This window comes from Micropterus salmoides, unplaced genomic scaffold (genome assembly GCF_014851395.1).
Source record: "Micropterus salmoides isolate LMB-PRFRI ecotype aquatic unplaced genomic scaffold, ASM1485139v1 Ms_hic_scaffold_2, whole genome shotgun sequence".
Taxonomy (NCBI): Eukaryota; Metazoa; Chordata; class Actinopteri; order Centrarchiformes; family Centrarchidae; genus Micropterus; species Micropterus salmoides.
The window spans coordinates 46376376-46392618 of record NW_024041150.1 but is presented as its reverse complement, the minus strand read 5'-3'; the positions used below and the strand labels follow the sequence as shown (position 1 = coordinate 46392618).

The 16243-nt window shown below is 40.4% G+C and overlaps 1 protein-coding gene across 1 annotated transcript; it reads right to left on the bottom strand.

Annotated features, from left to right (window-relative positions):
- Window positions 1–7222: 7222 nt before the first annotated feature.
- On the bottom strand, window positions 7223–15577 carry LOC119912422 (H-2 class II histocompatibility antigen, E-S beta chain-like). The gene is made up of 6 exons (XM_038731622.1): window positions 15422–15577; window positions 15027–15299; window positions 12997–13210; window positions 12854–12921; window positions 11458–11571; window positions 7223–7698 (listed from the first exon to the last, which is right to left on the bottom strand). Exons 1-6 carry the CDS (start codon window positions 15474–15476, stop codon window positions 7673–7675), a joined length of 750 nt encoding a protein of 249 aa, XP_038587550.1. The 5' UTR covers window positions 15477–15577; the 3' UTR covers window positions 7223–7672.
- Between the last annotated feature and the right edge of the window lie 666 nt (window positions 15578–16243).

The following is a 16243-nucleotide window of genomic DNA, read 5'->3' as shown; positions in this document are numbered from 1 at the left end:
AATCTTTTCTCCGAGTTCACAAAGTGGCGTTCCAGGATAGTTTTTCTAGTTGGAGGTCGGAAATTTCCCAGTTCCGAGTTTCCTGGAACGCAGCATTAAATGAGCAGCAAAGGACTGTGGGAAACTGGAGCAGGTGTGGACAGCCATGTTAACGTGCTCGGCTGCAGAGTCTACCTTCTTTCAACTCTGGTGGTTTCTCTGTCCTCCTGCCCTGCTACAGGCAGGACCGTAAACCTGCTGCCCCCCATTGAACTGGACCCCCCCCCCCCTCTCCTCAAGTTGGACTTTATCATTTGAGTTGTGGACATTTAAGTTTGAGCGATATGTTTTCTTTATTGCTTTAACAGAAAAGAAAGATGTTGTGTGTGCGTGCTGACCGCACGGTGGATTATTGTTTGACTTTGAATACAGCTGACGTTATTTGGAGTGACTGAATTAGTGTCGGGTGGTTTTCTGTTATTATTGCTCTCTGCTCAAGATAAAATGTTTTAGATTTTAATGCGTCATAAATTAGCTGAAAAGGCGTTGTTGTGTTGATGATACTCTTACTAATCTCATTTTCCAACAACATAATACAACATGATGGACACAAACTGCAGCCTGCTGTCATCTTAACATGCTGGATAAGAAGCAGCAGCTCCAGGTGGCCTGAGAGGCGAAAACAAACAACCTTTAATTGTTCTGGTTTCTTGGGATTCTGAAATCGAGAAGTTGGACAAGTGGTCGAACTCTAACAATGAGGCACCCTGAGCCATTTTCTGCCTCTTAAAGGAAGTTTTTCCTTGCCTCTGTCTCTTAGTGCTGCTCTCAACTGTTGGGCTTCTGTAAATAACATCCCAGAGTTCGGTCTAGACCTGCTCTTTATGAAAAGCGCTGTGAGATAACTGTTGTTGTGATTTGGCGCTATATAAATAAAACTGAATTGAAGAAAAACTGAAAATGAGAAATTTTGTATTTGCAGTTAAAGTATGAGATGGACAATCCTGTGGCTCGTTTCCTAAGAAACCTCGAACCAATCAGAGGACAGCACACTTCTTCCTCCATGTTGACCTCAGTCGTTTCTGAATTAACTGTAATGTTAAAAACACCTGAACAAACAGAAGCACAGAGTCAGTCTGTTTGTTTTCTGTCTGAAGTCACTTCCTCTCTGACTGTTTATTAATGTGAAGCTGCTGCCGTCTGGTGGCTCAGAGAGATACTGCAGGTGGAGGCCATGGATTTACTACAGTCTAATGTTAGTTACTGAAGAAATGATGTCTCTACTGACCATTTTAATACAGTCTGAAGCTGAAACTAGTTAGAAACCTCTAAAGAGAGAGAGAGTCTATTTAAAGGTCTAGTGTCAGTCTAATGTCAGTGATTAAACTAAAGAAATGATGTCTCTACTGACCATTTTAATACAGTCTGAAGCTGAAACTAGTTAGAAACCTCTAAAGAGAGAGAGAGAGTCTATTTAAAGGTCTAGTGTCAGTCTAATGTTAGTGATTAAACTAAAGAAATGATGTCTCTACTGACCATTTTAATACAGTCTGAAGCTGAAACTAGTTAGAAACCTCTAAAGAGAGAGAGAGAGTCTATTTAAAGGTCTAGTGTCAGTCTAATGTTAGTGATTAAACTAAAGAAATGATGTCTCTACTGACCATTTTAATACAGTCTGAAGCTGAAACTAGTTAGAAACCTCTAAAGAGAGAGAGAGTCTATTTAAAGGTCTAGTGTCAGTCTAATGTCAGTGATTAAACTAAAGAAATGATGTCTCTACTGACCATTTTAATACAGTCTGAAGCTGAAACTAGTTAGAAACCTCTAAAGAGAGAGAGAGAGTCTATTTAAAGGTCTAGTGTCAGTCTAATGTTAGTGATTAAACTAAAGAAATGATGTCTCTACAGACCATTTTAATACAGTCTGAAGCTGAAACTAGTTAGAAACCTCTAAAGAGAGAGAGAGAGTCTATTTAAAGGTCTAGTGTCAGTCTAATGTTAGTGATTAAACTAAAGAAATGATGTCTCTACTGACCATTTTAATACAGTCTGAAGCTGAAACTAGTTAGAAACCTCTAAAGAGAGAGAGAGTCTATTTAAAGGTCTAGTGTCAGTCTAATGTTAGTGATTAAACTAAAGAAATGATGTCTCTACTGACCATTTTAATACAGTCTGAAGCTGAAACTAGTTAGAAACCTCTAAAGAGAGAGAGAGAGTCTATTTAAAGGTCTAGTGTCAGTCTAATGTTAGTGATTAAACTAAAGAAATGATGTCTCTACTGACCATTTTAATACAGTCTGAAGCTGAAACTAGTTAGAAACCTCTAAAGAGAGAGAGAGTCTATTTAAAGGTCTAGTGTCAGTCTAATGTTAGTGATTAAACTAAAGAAATGATGTCTCTACTGACCATTTTAATACAGTCTGAAGCTGAAACTAGTTAGAAACCTCTAAAGAGAGAGAGAGTCTATTTAAAGGTCTAGTGTCAGTCTAATGTTAGTGATTAAACTAAAGAAATGATGTCTCTACTGACCATTTTAATACAGTCTGAAGCTGAAACTAGTTAGAAACCTCTAAAGAGAGAGAGAGAGTCTATTTAAAGGTCTAGTGTCAGTCTAATGTCAGTGATTAAACTAAAGAAATGATGTCTCTACTGACCATTTTAATACAGTCTGAAGCTGAAACTAGTTAGAAACCTCTAAAGAGAGAGAGAGAGTCTATTTAAAGGTCTAGTGTCAGTCTAATGTTAGTGATTAAACTAAAGAAATGATGTCTCTACTGACCATTTTAATACAGTCTGAAGCTGAAACTAGTTAGAAACCTCTAAAGAGAGAGAGAGAGTCTATTTAAAGGTCTAGTGTCAGTCTAATGTTAGTGATTAAACTAAAGAAATGATGTCTCTACTGACCATTTTAATACAGTCTGAAGCTGAAACTAGTTAGAAACCTCTAAGAGAGAGAGAGAGTCTATTTAAAGGTCTAGAGTCAGTCTAATGTTAGTGATTAAACTAAAGAAATGATGTCTCTACTGACCATTTTAATACAGTCTGAAGCTGAAACTAGTTAGAAACCTCTAAGAGAGAGAGAGAGTCTATTTAAAGGTCTAGTGTCAGTCTAATGTCAGTGATTAAACTAAAGAAATGATGTCTCTACTGACCATTTTAATACAGTCTGAAGCTGAAACTAGTTAGAAACCTCTAAAGAGAGAGAGAGAGTCTATTTAAAGGTCTAGTGTCAGTCTAATGTTAGTGATTAAACTAAAGAAATGATGTCTCTACAGACCATTTTAATACAGTCTGAAGCTGAAACTAGTTAGAAACCTCTAAAGAGAGAGAGAGAGTCTATTTAAAGGTCTAGTGTCAGTCTAATGTTAGTGATTAAACTAAAGAAATGATGTCTCTACTGACCATTTTAATACAGTCTGAAGCTGAAACTAGTTAGAAACCTCTAAAGAGAGAGAGAGAGTCTATTTAAAGGTCTAGTGTCAGTCTAATGTTAGTGATTAAACTAAAGAAATGATGTCTCTACTGACCATTTTAATACAGTCTGAAGCTGAAACTAGTTAGAAACCTCTAAAGAGAGAGAGAGAGTCTATTTAAAGGTCTAGTGTCAGTCTAATGTTAGTGATTAAACTAAAGAAATGATGTCTCTACTGACCATTTTAATACAGTCTGAAGCTGAAACTAGTTAGAAACCTCTAAGAGAGAGAGAGAGTCTATTTAAAGGTCTAGTGTCAGTCTAATGTCAGTGATTAAACTAAAGAAATGATGTCTCTACTGACCATTTTAATACAGTCTGAAGCTGAAACTAGTTAGAAACCTCTAAAGAGAGAGAGAGAGTCTATTTAAAGGTCTAGAGTCAGTCTAATGTTAGTGATTAAACTAAAGAAATGATGTCTCTACTGACCATTTTAATACAGTCTGAAGCTGAAACTAGTTAGAAACCTCTAAAGAGAGAGAGAGAGTCTATTTAAAGGTCTAGAGTCAGTCTAATGTTAGTGATTAAACTAAAGAAATGATGTCTCTACAGACCATTTTAATACAGTCTGAAGCTGAAACTAGTTAGAAACCTCTAAAGAGAGAGAGAGTCTATTTAAAGGTCTAGTGTCAGTCTAATGTTAGTGATTAAACTAAAGAAATGATGTCTCTACTGACCATTTTAATACAGTCTGAAGCTGAAACTAGTTAGAAACCTCTAAAGAGAGAGAGAGAGTCTATTTAAAGGTCTAGTGTCAGTCTAATGTTAGTGATTAAACTAAAGAAATGATGTCTCTACTGACCATTTTAATACAGTCTGAAGCTGAAACTAGTTAGAAACCTCTAAAGAGAGAGAGAGTCTATTTAAAGGTCTAGTGTCAGTCTAATGTTAGTGATTAAACTAAAGAAATGATGTCTCTACAGACCATTTTAATACAGTCTGAAGCTGAAACTAGTTAGAAACCTCTAAAGAGAGAGAGAGAGTCTATTTAAAGGTCTAGTGTCAGTCTAATGTTAGTGATTAAACTAAAGAAATGATGTCTCTACTGACCATTTTAATACAGTCTGAAGCTGAAACTAGTTAGAAACCTCTAAAGAGAGAGAGAGAGTCTATTTAAAGGTCTAGTGTCAGTCTAATGTTAGTGATTAAACTAAAGAAATGATGTCTCTACTGACCATTTTAATACAGTCTGAAGCTGAAACTAGTTAGAAACCTCTAAAGAGAGAGAGAGAGTCTATTTAAAGGTCTAGAGTCAGTCTAATGTTAGTGATTAAACTAAAGAAATGATGTCTCTACTGACCATTTTAATACAGTCTGAAGCTGAAACTAGTTAGAAACCTCTAAAGAGAGAGAGAGTCTATTTAAAGGTCTAGTGTCAGTCTAATGTTAGTGATTAAACTAAAGAAATGATGTCTCTACAGACCATTTTAATACAGTCTGAAGCTGAAACTAGTTAGAAACCTCTAAAGAGAGAGAGAGTCTATTTAAAGGTCTAGTGTCAGTCTAATGTTAGTGATTAAACTAAAGAAATGATGTCTCTACAGACCATTTTAATACAGTCTGAAGCTGAAACTAGTTAGAAACCTCTAAAGAGAGAGAGAGTCTATTTAAAGGTCTAGAGTCAGTCTAATGTTAGTGATTAAACTAAAGAAATGATGTCTCTACTGACCATTTTAATACAGTCTGAAGCTGAAACTAGTTAGAAACCTCTAAAGAGAGAGAGAGAGTCTATTTAAAGGTCTAGAGTCAGTCTAATGTTAGTGATTAAACTAAAGAAATGATGTCTCTACTGACCATTTTAATACAGTCTGAAGCTGAAACTAGTTAGAAACCTCTAAAGAGAGAGAGAGTCTATTTAAAGGTCTAGTGTCAGTCTAATGTTAGTGATTAAACTAAAGAAATGATGTCTCTACTGACCATTTTAATACAGTCTGAAGCTGAAACTAGTTAGAAACCTCTAAAGAGAGAGAGAGAGTCTATTTAAAGGTCTAGAGTCAGTCTAATGTTAGTGATTAAACTAAAGAAATGATGTCTCTACTGACCATTTTAATACAGTCTGAAGCTGAAACTAGTTAGAAACCTCTAAAGAGAGAGAGAGAGTCTATTTAAAGGTCTAGTGTCAGTCTAATGTTAGTGATTAAACTAAAGAAATGATGTCTCTACAGACCATTTTAATACAGTCTGAAGCTGAAACTAGTTAGAAACCTCTAAAGAGAGAGAGAGAGTCTATTTAAAGGTCTAGAGTCAGTCTAATGTTAGTGATTAAACTAAAGAAATGATGTCTCTACTGACCATTTTAATACAGTCTGAAGCTGAAACTAGTTAGAAACCTCTAAAGAGAGAGAGAGAGTCTATTTAAAGGTCTAGTGTCAGTCTAATGTCAGTGATTAAACTAAAGAAATGATGTCTCTACTGACCATTTTAATACAGTCTGAAGCTGAAACTAGTTAGAAACCTCTAAAGAGAGAGAGAGAGTCTATTTAAAGGTCTAGTGTCAGTCTAATGTTAGTGATTAAACTAAAGAAATGATGTCTCTACTGACCATTTTAATACAGTCTGAAGCTGAAACTAGTTAGAAACCTCTAAAGAGAGAGAGAGAGTCTATTTAAAGGTCTAGTGTCAGTCTAATGTTAGTGATTAAACTAAAGAAATGATGTCTCTACTGACCATTTTAATACAGTCTGAAGCTGAAACTAGTTAGAAACCTCTAAAGAGAGAGAGAGAGTCTATTTAAAGGTCTAGAGTCAGTCTAATGTTAGTGATTAAACTAAAGAAATGATGTCTCTACTGACCATTTTAATACAGTCTGAAGCTGAAACTAGTTAGAAACCTCTAAAGAGAGAGAGAGAGTCTATTTAAAGGTCTAGTGTCAGTCTAATGTTAGTGATTAAACTAAAGAAATGACGTCTCTACTGACCATTTTAATACAGTCTGAAGCTGAAACTAGTTAGAAACCTCTAAAGAGAGAGAGAGAGTCTATTTAAAGGTCTAGAGTCAGTCTAATGTTAGTGATTAAACTAAAGAAATGACGTCTCTACTGACCATTTTAATACAGTCTGAAGCTGAAACTAGTTAGAAACCTCTAAAGAGAGAGAGAGAGTCTATTTAAAGGTCTAGAGTCAGTCTAATGTTAGTGATTAAACTAAAGAAATGATGTCTCTACTGACCATTTTAATACAGTCTGAGGCTGAAACTAGTTAGAAACCTCTAAAGAGAGAGAGAGTCTATTTAAAGGTCTAGAGTCAGTCTAATGTTAGTGATTAAACTAAAGAAATGATGTCTCTACTGACCATTTTAATACAGTCTGAAGCTGAAACTAGTTAGAAACCTCTAAAGAGAGAGAGAGAGTCTATTTAAAGGTCTAGTGTCAGTCTAATGTTAGTGATTAAACTAAAGAAATGACGTCTCTACTGACCATTTCAATACAGTCTGAAGCTGAAACTAGTTAGAAACCTCTAAAGAGAGAGAGAGAGTCTATTTAAAGGTCTAGTGTCAGTCTAATGTTAGTGATTAAACTAAAGAAATGATGTCTCTACTGACCATTTTAATACAGTCTGAAGCTGAAACTAGTTAGAAACCTCTAAAGAGAGAGAGAGAGTCTATTTAAAGGTCTAGAGTCAGTCTAATGTTAGTGATTAAACTAAAGAAATGATGTCTCTACTGACCATTTTAATACAGTCTGAAGCTGAAACTAGTTAGAAACCTCTAAAGAGAGAGAGAGAGTCTATTTAAAGGTCTAGAGTCAGTCTAATGTTAGTGATTAAACTTCACACTCTGTCTCCTGGTGGTTTATTGTAGTTAAAATATTTCACTCCAGCAGAAATATACAAATCTAACAATCAGTCTTATTAAAAGAATTGGTTACATCATCTTAAATCAGAGATAACATCAGTTAGTGGCTGTAAATATTGATTTCACACAGTAAAGCATCAGATCAGAGGAGGCAGAGTCCAGACTAACCCTCATCCAGGATTGTATGTATCAGTCCTAATTTGGGTGTGACCTTTACAGGCCTCAGAAAGTTTAACAAGACTGTGGATGCACAGTCCTGGATCAGGGTTTAGACCAGCAGTGAATCAGGTGTTCATCCAGTCCAGCAGGTGGCAGCACTGACAGTCTGCTGAGATGAAACACAGGAAGCAGTTTGAAGAAGCAGCAGCTGCTTTATCAGCTGCAGGACCGGGTTCACGTTCAGCTCCAGGTCCAGTATCAGGATCTAGGCTCAGTTAGTAGGGACCAGAATCCTCCCTGCATTAAAACAATGAAGACGAGGACAGAGTCACCAACAACTACAGACACCACCTCATTAAAACTGGTCTGAGAAGGAACTGAAGACTGGACTAGAACTGGTTTCATCTGAAACCATCCCAACTGGTCTGGAAAAAAAGGATTAAAGATGTGAACTTGTTCTAAAACTGGCAAAAAAACAAACCTGAAACATTGATCAATACCAGTCTACTACAGAGAGGTGGACTAGACTGGTCCCAGCTGGTCTGAACTGTAGTAAACTGGTCTAAACTGGTATAACTGGTTTCAGACTGTGTGTACTGGTGTAAACTGGTTTCAGACTGTGTGTACTGGTGTAAACCGGTTTCAGACTGTGTGTACTGGTGTAAACTGGTTTCAGACTGTGTAAACTGGTGTAAACTGGTTTCAGACTGTGTAAACTGGTGTAAACTGGTTTCAGACTGTGTAAACTGGTGTAAACTGGTTTCAGACTGTGTGTACTGGTGTAACCTGGTTTCAGACTGTGTAAACTGGTGTAAACTGGTTTCAGACTGTGTGTACTGGTGTAAACTGGTTTCAGACTGTGTGTACTGGTGTAAACTGGTTTCAGACTGTGTAAACTGGTGTAAACTGGTTTCAGACTGTGTGTACTGGTGTAAACTGGTTTCAGACTGTGTGTACTGGTGTAAATTGGTTTCAGACTGTGTAAACTGGTGCAAACTCGTTTCAGACTGTGTGTACTGGTGTAAACTGGTTTCAGACTGTGTGTACTGGTGTAAACTGGTTTCAGACTGTGTGTACTGGTGCAAACTGGTTTCAGACTGTGTGTACTGGTGTAAACTGGTTTCAGACTGTGTGTACTGGTGTAAACTGGTTTCAGACTGTGTGTACTGGTGTAAACCGGTTTCAGACTGTGTGTACTGGTGTAAACCGGTTTCAGACTGTGTGTACTGGTGTAAACTGGTTTCAGACTCTGTGTACTGGTGTAAACCGGTTTCAGACTGTGTAAACTGGTGTAAACCGGTTTCAGACTGTGTGTACTGATGTAAACTGGTTTCAGACTGTGTGTACTGGTGTAAACTGGTGTAAACTGGTTTCAGACTGTGTAAACTGGTGTAAACTGGTTTCAGACTGTGTGTACTGGTGTAAACTGGTTTCAGACTGTGTAAACTGGTGCAAACTGGTTTCAGACTGTGTGTACTGGTGTAAACTGGTTTCAGACTGTGTGTACTGGTGTAAACCGGTTTCAGACTGTGTGTACTGGTGTAAACCGGTTTCAGACTGTGTGTACTGGTGTAAACTGGTTTCAGACTCTGTGTACTGGTGTAAACCGGTTTCAGACTGTGTAAACTGGTGTAAACCGGTTTCAGACTGTGTGTACTGGTGTAAACTGGTTTCAGACTGTGTGTACTGGTGCAAACTGGTTTCAGACTGTGTGTACTGGTGTAAACTGGTTTCAGACTGTGTGTACTGGTGTAAACTGGTTTCAGACTGTGTGTACTGGTGTAAACCGGTTTCAGACTGTGTGTACTGGTGTAAACCGGTTTCAGACTGTGTGTACTGGTGTAAACTGGTTTCAGACTCTGTGTACTGGTGTAAACTGGTTTCAGACTGTGTAAACTGGTGTAAACCGGTTTCAGACTGTGTGTACTGATGTAAACTGGTTTCAGACTGTGTGTACTGGTGTAAACTGGTGTAAACTGGTTTCAGACTGTGTAAACTGGTGTAAACTGGTTTCAGACTGTGTGTACTGGTGTAAACTGGTTTCAGACTGTGTAAACTGGTGCAAACTGGTTTCAGACTGTGTAAACTGGTGTAAACCGGTTTCAGACTGTGTGTACTGGTGTAAACCGGTTTCAGACTGTGTGTACTGGTGTAAACTGGTTTCAGACTGTGTGTACTGGTGTAAACTGGTTTCAGACTGTGTAAACTGGTGTAAACTGGTTTCAGACTGTGTAAACTGGTGTAAACTGGTTTCAGACTGTGTGTACTGGTGTAAACTGGTTTCAGACTGTGTGTACTGGTGCAAACTGGTTTCAGACTGTGTAAACTGGTGTAAACTGGTTTCAGACTGTGTGTACTGGTGTAAACTGGTTTCAGACTGTGTGTACTGGTGTAAACTGGTTTCAGACTGTGTGTACTGGTGTAAACTGGTGTAAACTGGTTTCAGACTGTGTGTACTGGTGTAAACTGGTTTCAGACTGTGTAAACTGGTTTCAGACTGTGTAAACTGGTGTAAACTGGTTTCAGACTGTGTGTACTGGTGTAACCTGGTTTCAGACTGTGTAAACTGGTGTAAACTGGTTTCAGACTGTGTGTACTGGTGTAAACTGGTTTCAGACTGTGTGTACTGGTGTAAACTGGTTTCAGACTGTGTGTACTGGTGTAAACTGGTTTCAGACTGTGTAAACTGGTTTCAGACTGTGTAAACTGGTGTAAACTGGTTTCAGACTGTGTGTACTGGTGTAACCTGGTTTCAGACTGTGTAAACTGGTGTAAACTGGTTTCAGACTGTGTGTACTGGTGTAAACTGGTTTCAGACTGTGTGTACTGGTGTAAACTGGTTTCAGACTGTGTAAACTGGTGTAAACTGGTTTCAGACTGTGTGTACTGGTGTAAACTGGTTTCAGACTGTGTGTACTGGTGTAAACTGGTTTCAGACTGTGTAAACTGGTGCAAACTCGTTTCAGACTGTGTGTACTGGTGTAAACTGGTTTCAGACTGTGTGTACTGGTGTAAACTGGTTTCAGACTGTGTGTACTGGTGCAAACTGGTTTCAGACTGTGTGTACTGGTGTAAACTGGTTTCAGACTGTGTGTACTGGTGTAAACTGGTTTCAGACTGTGTGTACTGGTGTAAACCGGTTTCAGACTGTGTGTACTGGTGTAAACTGATGTAAACTGGTTTCAGACTGTGTGTACTGGTGTAAACTGGTGTAAACTGGTTTCAGACTGTGTGTACTGGTGTAAACTGGTTTCAGACTGTGTGTACTGGTGTAAACTGGTTTCAGACTGTGTAAACTGGTGCAAACTGGTTTCAGACTGTGTGTACTGGTGTAAACTGGTTTCAGACTGTGTGTACTGGTGTAAACCGGTTTCAGACTGTGTGTACTGGTGTAAACCGGTTTCAGACTGTGTGTACTGGTGTAAACCGGTTTCAGACTGTGTGTACTGGTGTAAACTGGTTTCAGACTCTGTGTACTGGTGTAAACCGGTTTCAGACTGTGTAAACTGGTGTAAACCGGTTTCAGACTGTGTGTACTGGTGTAAACCGGTTTCAGACTGTGTGTACTGGTGTAAACTGGTTTCAGACTGTGTGTACTGGTGTAAACTGGTTTCAGACTGTGTAAACTGGTGTAAACTGGTTTCAGACTGTGTAAACTGGTGTAAACTGGTTTCAGACTGTGTGTACTGGTGTAAACTGGTTTCAGACTGTGTAAACTGGTGCAAACTGGTTTCAGACTGTGTAAACTGGTGTAAACTGGTTTCAGACTGTGTGTACTGGTGTAAACTGGTTTCAGACTGTGTGTACTGGTGTAAACTGGTTTCAGACTGTGTGTACTGGTGTAAACTGGTGTAAACTGGTTTCAGACTGTGTGTACTGGTGTAAACTGGTTTCAGACTGTGTAAACTGGTTTCAGACTGTGTGTACTGGTGTAAACTGGTTTCAGACTGTGTGTACTGGTGTAAACCGGTTTCAGACTGTGTGTACTGGTGTAAACCGGTTTCAGACTCTGTGTACTGGTGTAAACTGGTTTCAGACTGTGTGTACTGGTCTGACCTCGGGCCTTCCTCTTGTAGTAGATGAATCCAGCCAGAGATAAGATCAGACCCAGGATCAGTCCTGAGGCTCCGATGGCGATCTTGTTTCTCTCAGACTCAGGCAGGGACGGATCTGAGGACAGACAGGTAGAGAGACAGACAGGTGAGCAGGCAGACAGGTAGAGAGACAGACAGGTAGAGAGACAGACAGACCGGCAGAGAGACAGACAGGCAGAGAGACAGACAGGTGAACAGGCAGACAGGTGAGCAGGCAGAGAGACAGACAGGCAGAGAGACAGACAGGTGAACAGGCAGACAGGTAGAGAGACAGACAGGTGAACACAGACAGGTGAGCAAGCAGACAGGTAGAGAGACAGACAGGTGAGCAGGCAGAAAGGTGGAGAGGAAGACAGGTGAGCACACAGACAGGTAGAGAGACAGACAGGTAGAGAGACAGACATGTAATCAGACAGACAGGTGAGCAGACAGACAGTTGACCATAAAGACAGTTGAACAGACAGACAGGTGAGCAGACAGACAGGTGAGCAGACAGACAGGTGAACAGACAGACGAGCAGAACAGACAGGTGATCAGACAGACAGATGAACAGAAAGACAGGTGAGCAGACAGACAGGTGAGCAGACAGACATGTAATCAGACAGACAGGTGAGCAGACAGACAGGTGAGCAGACAGACAGGTGAGCAGACAGACAGGTGAACAGACAGACAGGTAGAGAGACAGCTGGACAGGTGAACAGACAGACAGGTAAACAGACAGACAGGTAGAGAAACAGCTGGACAGGTGAGCAGACAGACAGGTGAAAAGACAGACAGGTGAGCAGACAGACAGGTAATCAGACAGACAGGTGAGCAAGCAGACAGGTAGAGAGACAGACAGGTAGAGAGACAGACATGTAATCAGACAGACAGGTGAGCAGACAGACAGTTGACCATAAAGACAGTTGAACAGACAGACAGGTAAGCAGACAGACGAGCAGAACAGACAGGTGATCAGACAGACAGATGAACAGAAAGACAGGTGAGCAGACAGACAGGTGAGCAGACAGACAGGTGAACAGACAGACAGACGATCTGACAGACAGACGATTAGACAGACAGGTAAACAGACAGACAGGTGGACAGACAGACAGGTGAACAGACAGACAGGTGAGCAGACAGACAGGTAAACAGACAGACAGGTGAACAGACAGACAGGTAAACAGACAGACAGGTAATCAGACAGACAGGTAATCAGACAGACAGGTAAACAGACAGACAGGTGAGCAGACAGACAGGTGAGCAGACAGACAGGTGAACAGACAGACAGGTGAGCAGACAGACAGGTGAGCAGACAGACAGGTGAGCAGACAGACAGGTGAACAGACAGACAGGTGAGCAGACAGACAGGTATTTACCCCAGTCAGTCACCAGAGGTTCCTTCAGGCTGGCGTGCTCCACCACACAGGAGATCTTCTCTCCAGACCTGATTCAACACAAACCAGCACGTCAGACTTTCTGCCACACTTACTGACAGACCTGGACCTGGACCTGGACTCACCTGGGCGTGTACTCCAGGTGAGAGTGGACCTGGTAGTACCAGTCCCCGTCTGCCAGCTCATCAGTGGAAGTGACATCAGAGGTGACTTCCTGTCCGTCTCTGAGCCAGCCCACTCTGATCTGTTTGGGGTAGAAGTCGAAGACGCTGCAGACCAACATGGAGGGATGTTTACCACCAGAGGGCGTCGTAGAGCTCAGGACCACGTAGGGCTCAGCTGCAACACAGACAAGATGATTATTACCATTATTATTAACAATAATAATAATACATTTTATTTCTATAGCACTTTTTAGGACACTCAAACACACTTTACAGTAAAAGGAGAAGTTATGTACATTTAAAAAAAAAAAACATAAAATACAAAAATAGCATAAACTACACTGCTCAAAAAAATAAAGGGAACACTTAAACAACACAATGTAACTCCAAGTCAATCACACTCCTGTGAAATCAAACTGTCCACTTAGGAAGCAACACTGATTGACATCAGTTTCACATGTTGTTGTGCAAATGGAAAAGACAAAAGGTGGAAATTATAGGCAATTAGCAAGACCCCCCCAATAAAGGAGTGGTTCTGCAGGTGGTGACCACAGACCACTTCTCAGTTCCTGTGCTTCCTGGCTGATGTTTTGGCGGTGCTTTCACTCTAGTGGTAGCCTGAGACGGAGTCTACAACCCACACAAGTGGCTCAGGTAGTGCAGCTCATCCAGGATGGCACATCAATGCGAGCTGTGGCAAGAAGGTTTGCTGTGTCTGTCAGCGTAGCGTCCAGAGCATGGAGGCGCTACCAGGAGACAGGCCAGTACATCAGGAGACGTGGAGGAGGCCGTAGGAGGGAGACAACCCAGCAGCAGGACCGCTACCTCCGCCTTTGTGCAAGGAGGAGCAGGAGGAGCCAGAGCCCTGCAGAATGACCTCCAGCAGGCCACAAATGTGCACGTGTCTGCTCAAACGGTCAGAAACAGACTCCATGAGGGTGGTATGAGGGCCCGACGTCCACAGGTGGGTAGGGAGGTCATACAGACACGTGGACGCCACAAACACCACTGAGCCTCATTCTGACTTGTTTTAAGGACGTTACATCAAAGCTGGATCGGCCTGTAGTGTTTTCCACTTTGATTTTGAGTGTGACTCCAAATCCAGACCTCCATGGGTTGATAAATTTGATTTCCATTGATAATTTATGTGTGATTTTGTTGTCAGCACATCAACTATGTAAAGAAAGTATTTAATGAGATTATTTCATTCATTCAGATCTAGGATGTGTTATTTTAGTGTTGCCTTTATTTTTATGAGCAGTTTATAATATATATACCATTATATTAACAGTAGGTAAAAACATGGGGTGCAGAAATACATATTTACTATTATTATTATTATTACCCTTCCTGTCAGTTGATATGTCAACCCTGACCAGAGTCAGAGCAGTGAAACTCTCTGATTGGTGCATTTCAGGTATGTCCTGCCCACTGGTCAACTTTGACAGATTTCACAGATAAAACCGGAGTCTAGTGTTAACAGGATCAGTTTCATCAAATTCTGTCACTGCAGCCTGAGACTTGACAGTGAGACAGCAGATTTAAGTTCATTAATCCAGAGAACTCTGCTGAATTATTCTGTTTCGTTTCACACATGAGGCAGTTATCAGTAGCTGTAGTAGCAGGGTTTGACCAGAAGGTGGGGACAGAGAGCTGAGATTAATGATCAATAAAAGTTTTTATCTTCTGTTATAGAATATTAATATTATTACAAGAGATTTTATGTTTTTCTATTCAGTTTGATGCCGACTGATGAAGTGTTTGGAGCAACATGTTGAACATCAAACTAACAGAATTGTTCACTGAACACCGACAACAATCATTATAAATCTATTATAAAATATTGAAGATAAAATGTAAAGATTAAATCTTTAAAATCATCTGCAGCTGAAACAGTAACATGTTTGATTTCAGTCAGAGTGTTAATGAATCAATAAGTAATCAATAACATGATGATCTGATGCTGTTGGATGTTACAGAAACAAACTCACCTGACTTAGTCAGAGCAGCCCGGTAGTCGATCCCAATGCTGTTTAGGCAGTACGTCTCCTTCTGAGCTCTCAGCTGAGCCATTAATGAAGCATCTTTGTTCCAGTTCTTTGCGTACATCAGTCCAGGCTCAGTGTATCCAACAAACTGACCCACACTGCTGCTGAACCTGACGTCCTCCACTTTGTTGAAATAATAAGACCTGATGTACTCGATGTCCTTCAGGTCAGTGGAGTTAAACACACAGCGATCCACTCCATATTCCAAAAACCCATCTAAAGAAAAAACAGAATCGGGTTAAAGCTGAGCTGAACAACTGCAGTATTAATCGTACCTGCCGATGAAGTATAAACAGTATAAAGTGCGTATTGATCATTGATCAGAGTATTGATGGTACCTGCTGCGTGGAGGCTGATGAAGAGGAGGGAGAAGCTGAGAAAGGATGAAGCCATGTTCCTCTGTTGACCTGACAAACACTGAGAGAGTCTGACTGAGAGCTGCTGGAAGAAGCAGAGGAAGGATCACATGACCTGATCATCATCTGTTACCAGGCAGACGATGGGACACAAGTCACACTCTGTTACTGATCGCTGTTATTGATACGTCTACATTATCTGGAGGTTATTGATCATCATCTGTTACCAGGCAGACGATGGGACACAAGTCACACTCTGTTACTGATCGCTGTTATTGATACGTCTACATTATCTGGAGGTTATTGATCATCATCTGTTACCAGGCAGACGATGGGACACAAGTCACGCTCTGTTACTGATCGCTGTTATTGATACGTCTACATTATCTGGAGGTTATTGATCATCATCTGTTACCAGGCAGACGATGGGACACAAGTCACGCTCTGTTACTGATCGCTGTTATTGATACGTCTACATTATCTGGAGGTTATTGATCATCTGTTACCAGGCAGACGATGGGACACAAGTCACGCTCTGTTACTGATCGCTGTTATTGATACGTCTACATTATCTGGAGGTTATTGATCATCATCTGTTACCAGGCAGACGATGGGACACAAGTCACGCTCTGTTACTGATCGCTGTTATTGATACGTCTACATTATCTGGAGGTTATTGATCATCTGTTACCAGGCAGACGATGGGACACAAGTCACGCTCTGTTACTGATCGCTGTTATTGATACGTCTACATTATCTGGAGGTTATTGATCATCTGTTACCAGGCAGACGATGGGACACAAG

Coding starts and splice junctions, on each gene's coding strand:
- LOC119912422 (XM_038731622.1), bottom strand. CDS start 15,476: ATGGCTTCATCCTTTCTCAGCTTCTCCCTCCTCTTCATCAGCCTCCAC. Junction 12,922..12,996: donor CACCTGGAGTACACGCCCAG/GTGAGTCCAGGT, acceptor GTGTTGAATCAG/GTCTGGAGAGAAGATCTCCT. Junction 11,572..12,853: donor ACCTCTGGTGACTGACTGGG/GTAAATACCTGT, acceptor GTCTGTCCTCAG/ATCCGTCCCTGCCTGAGTCT.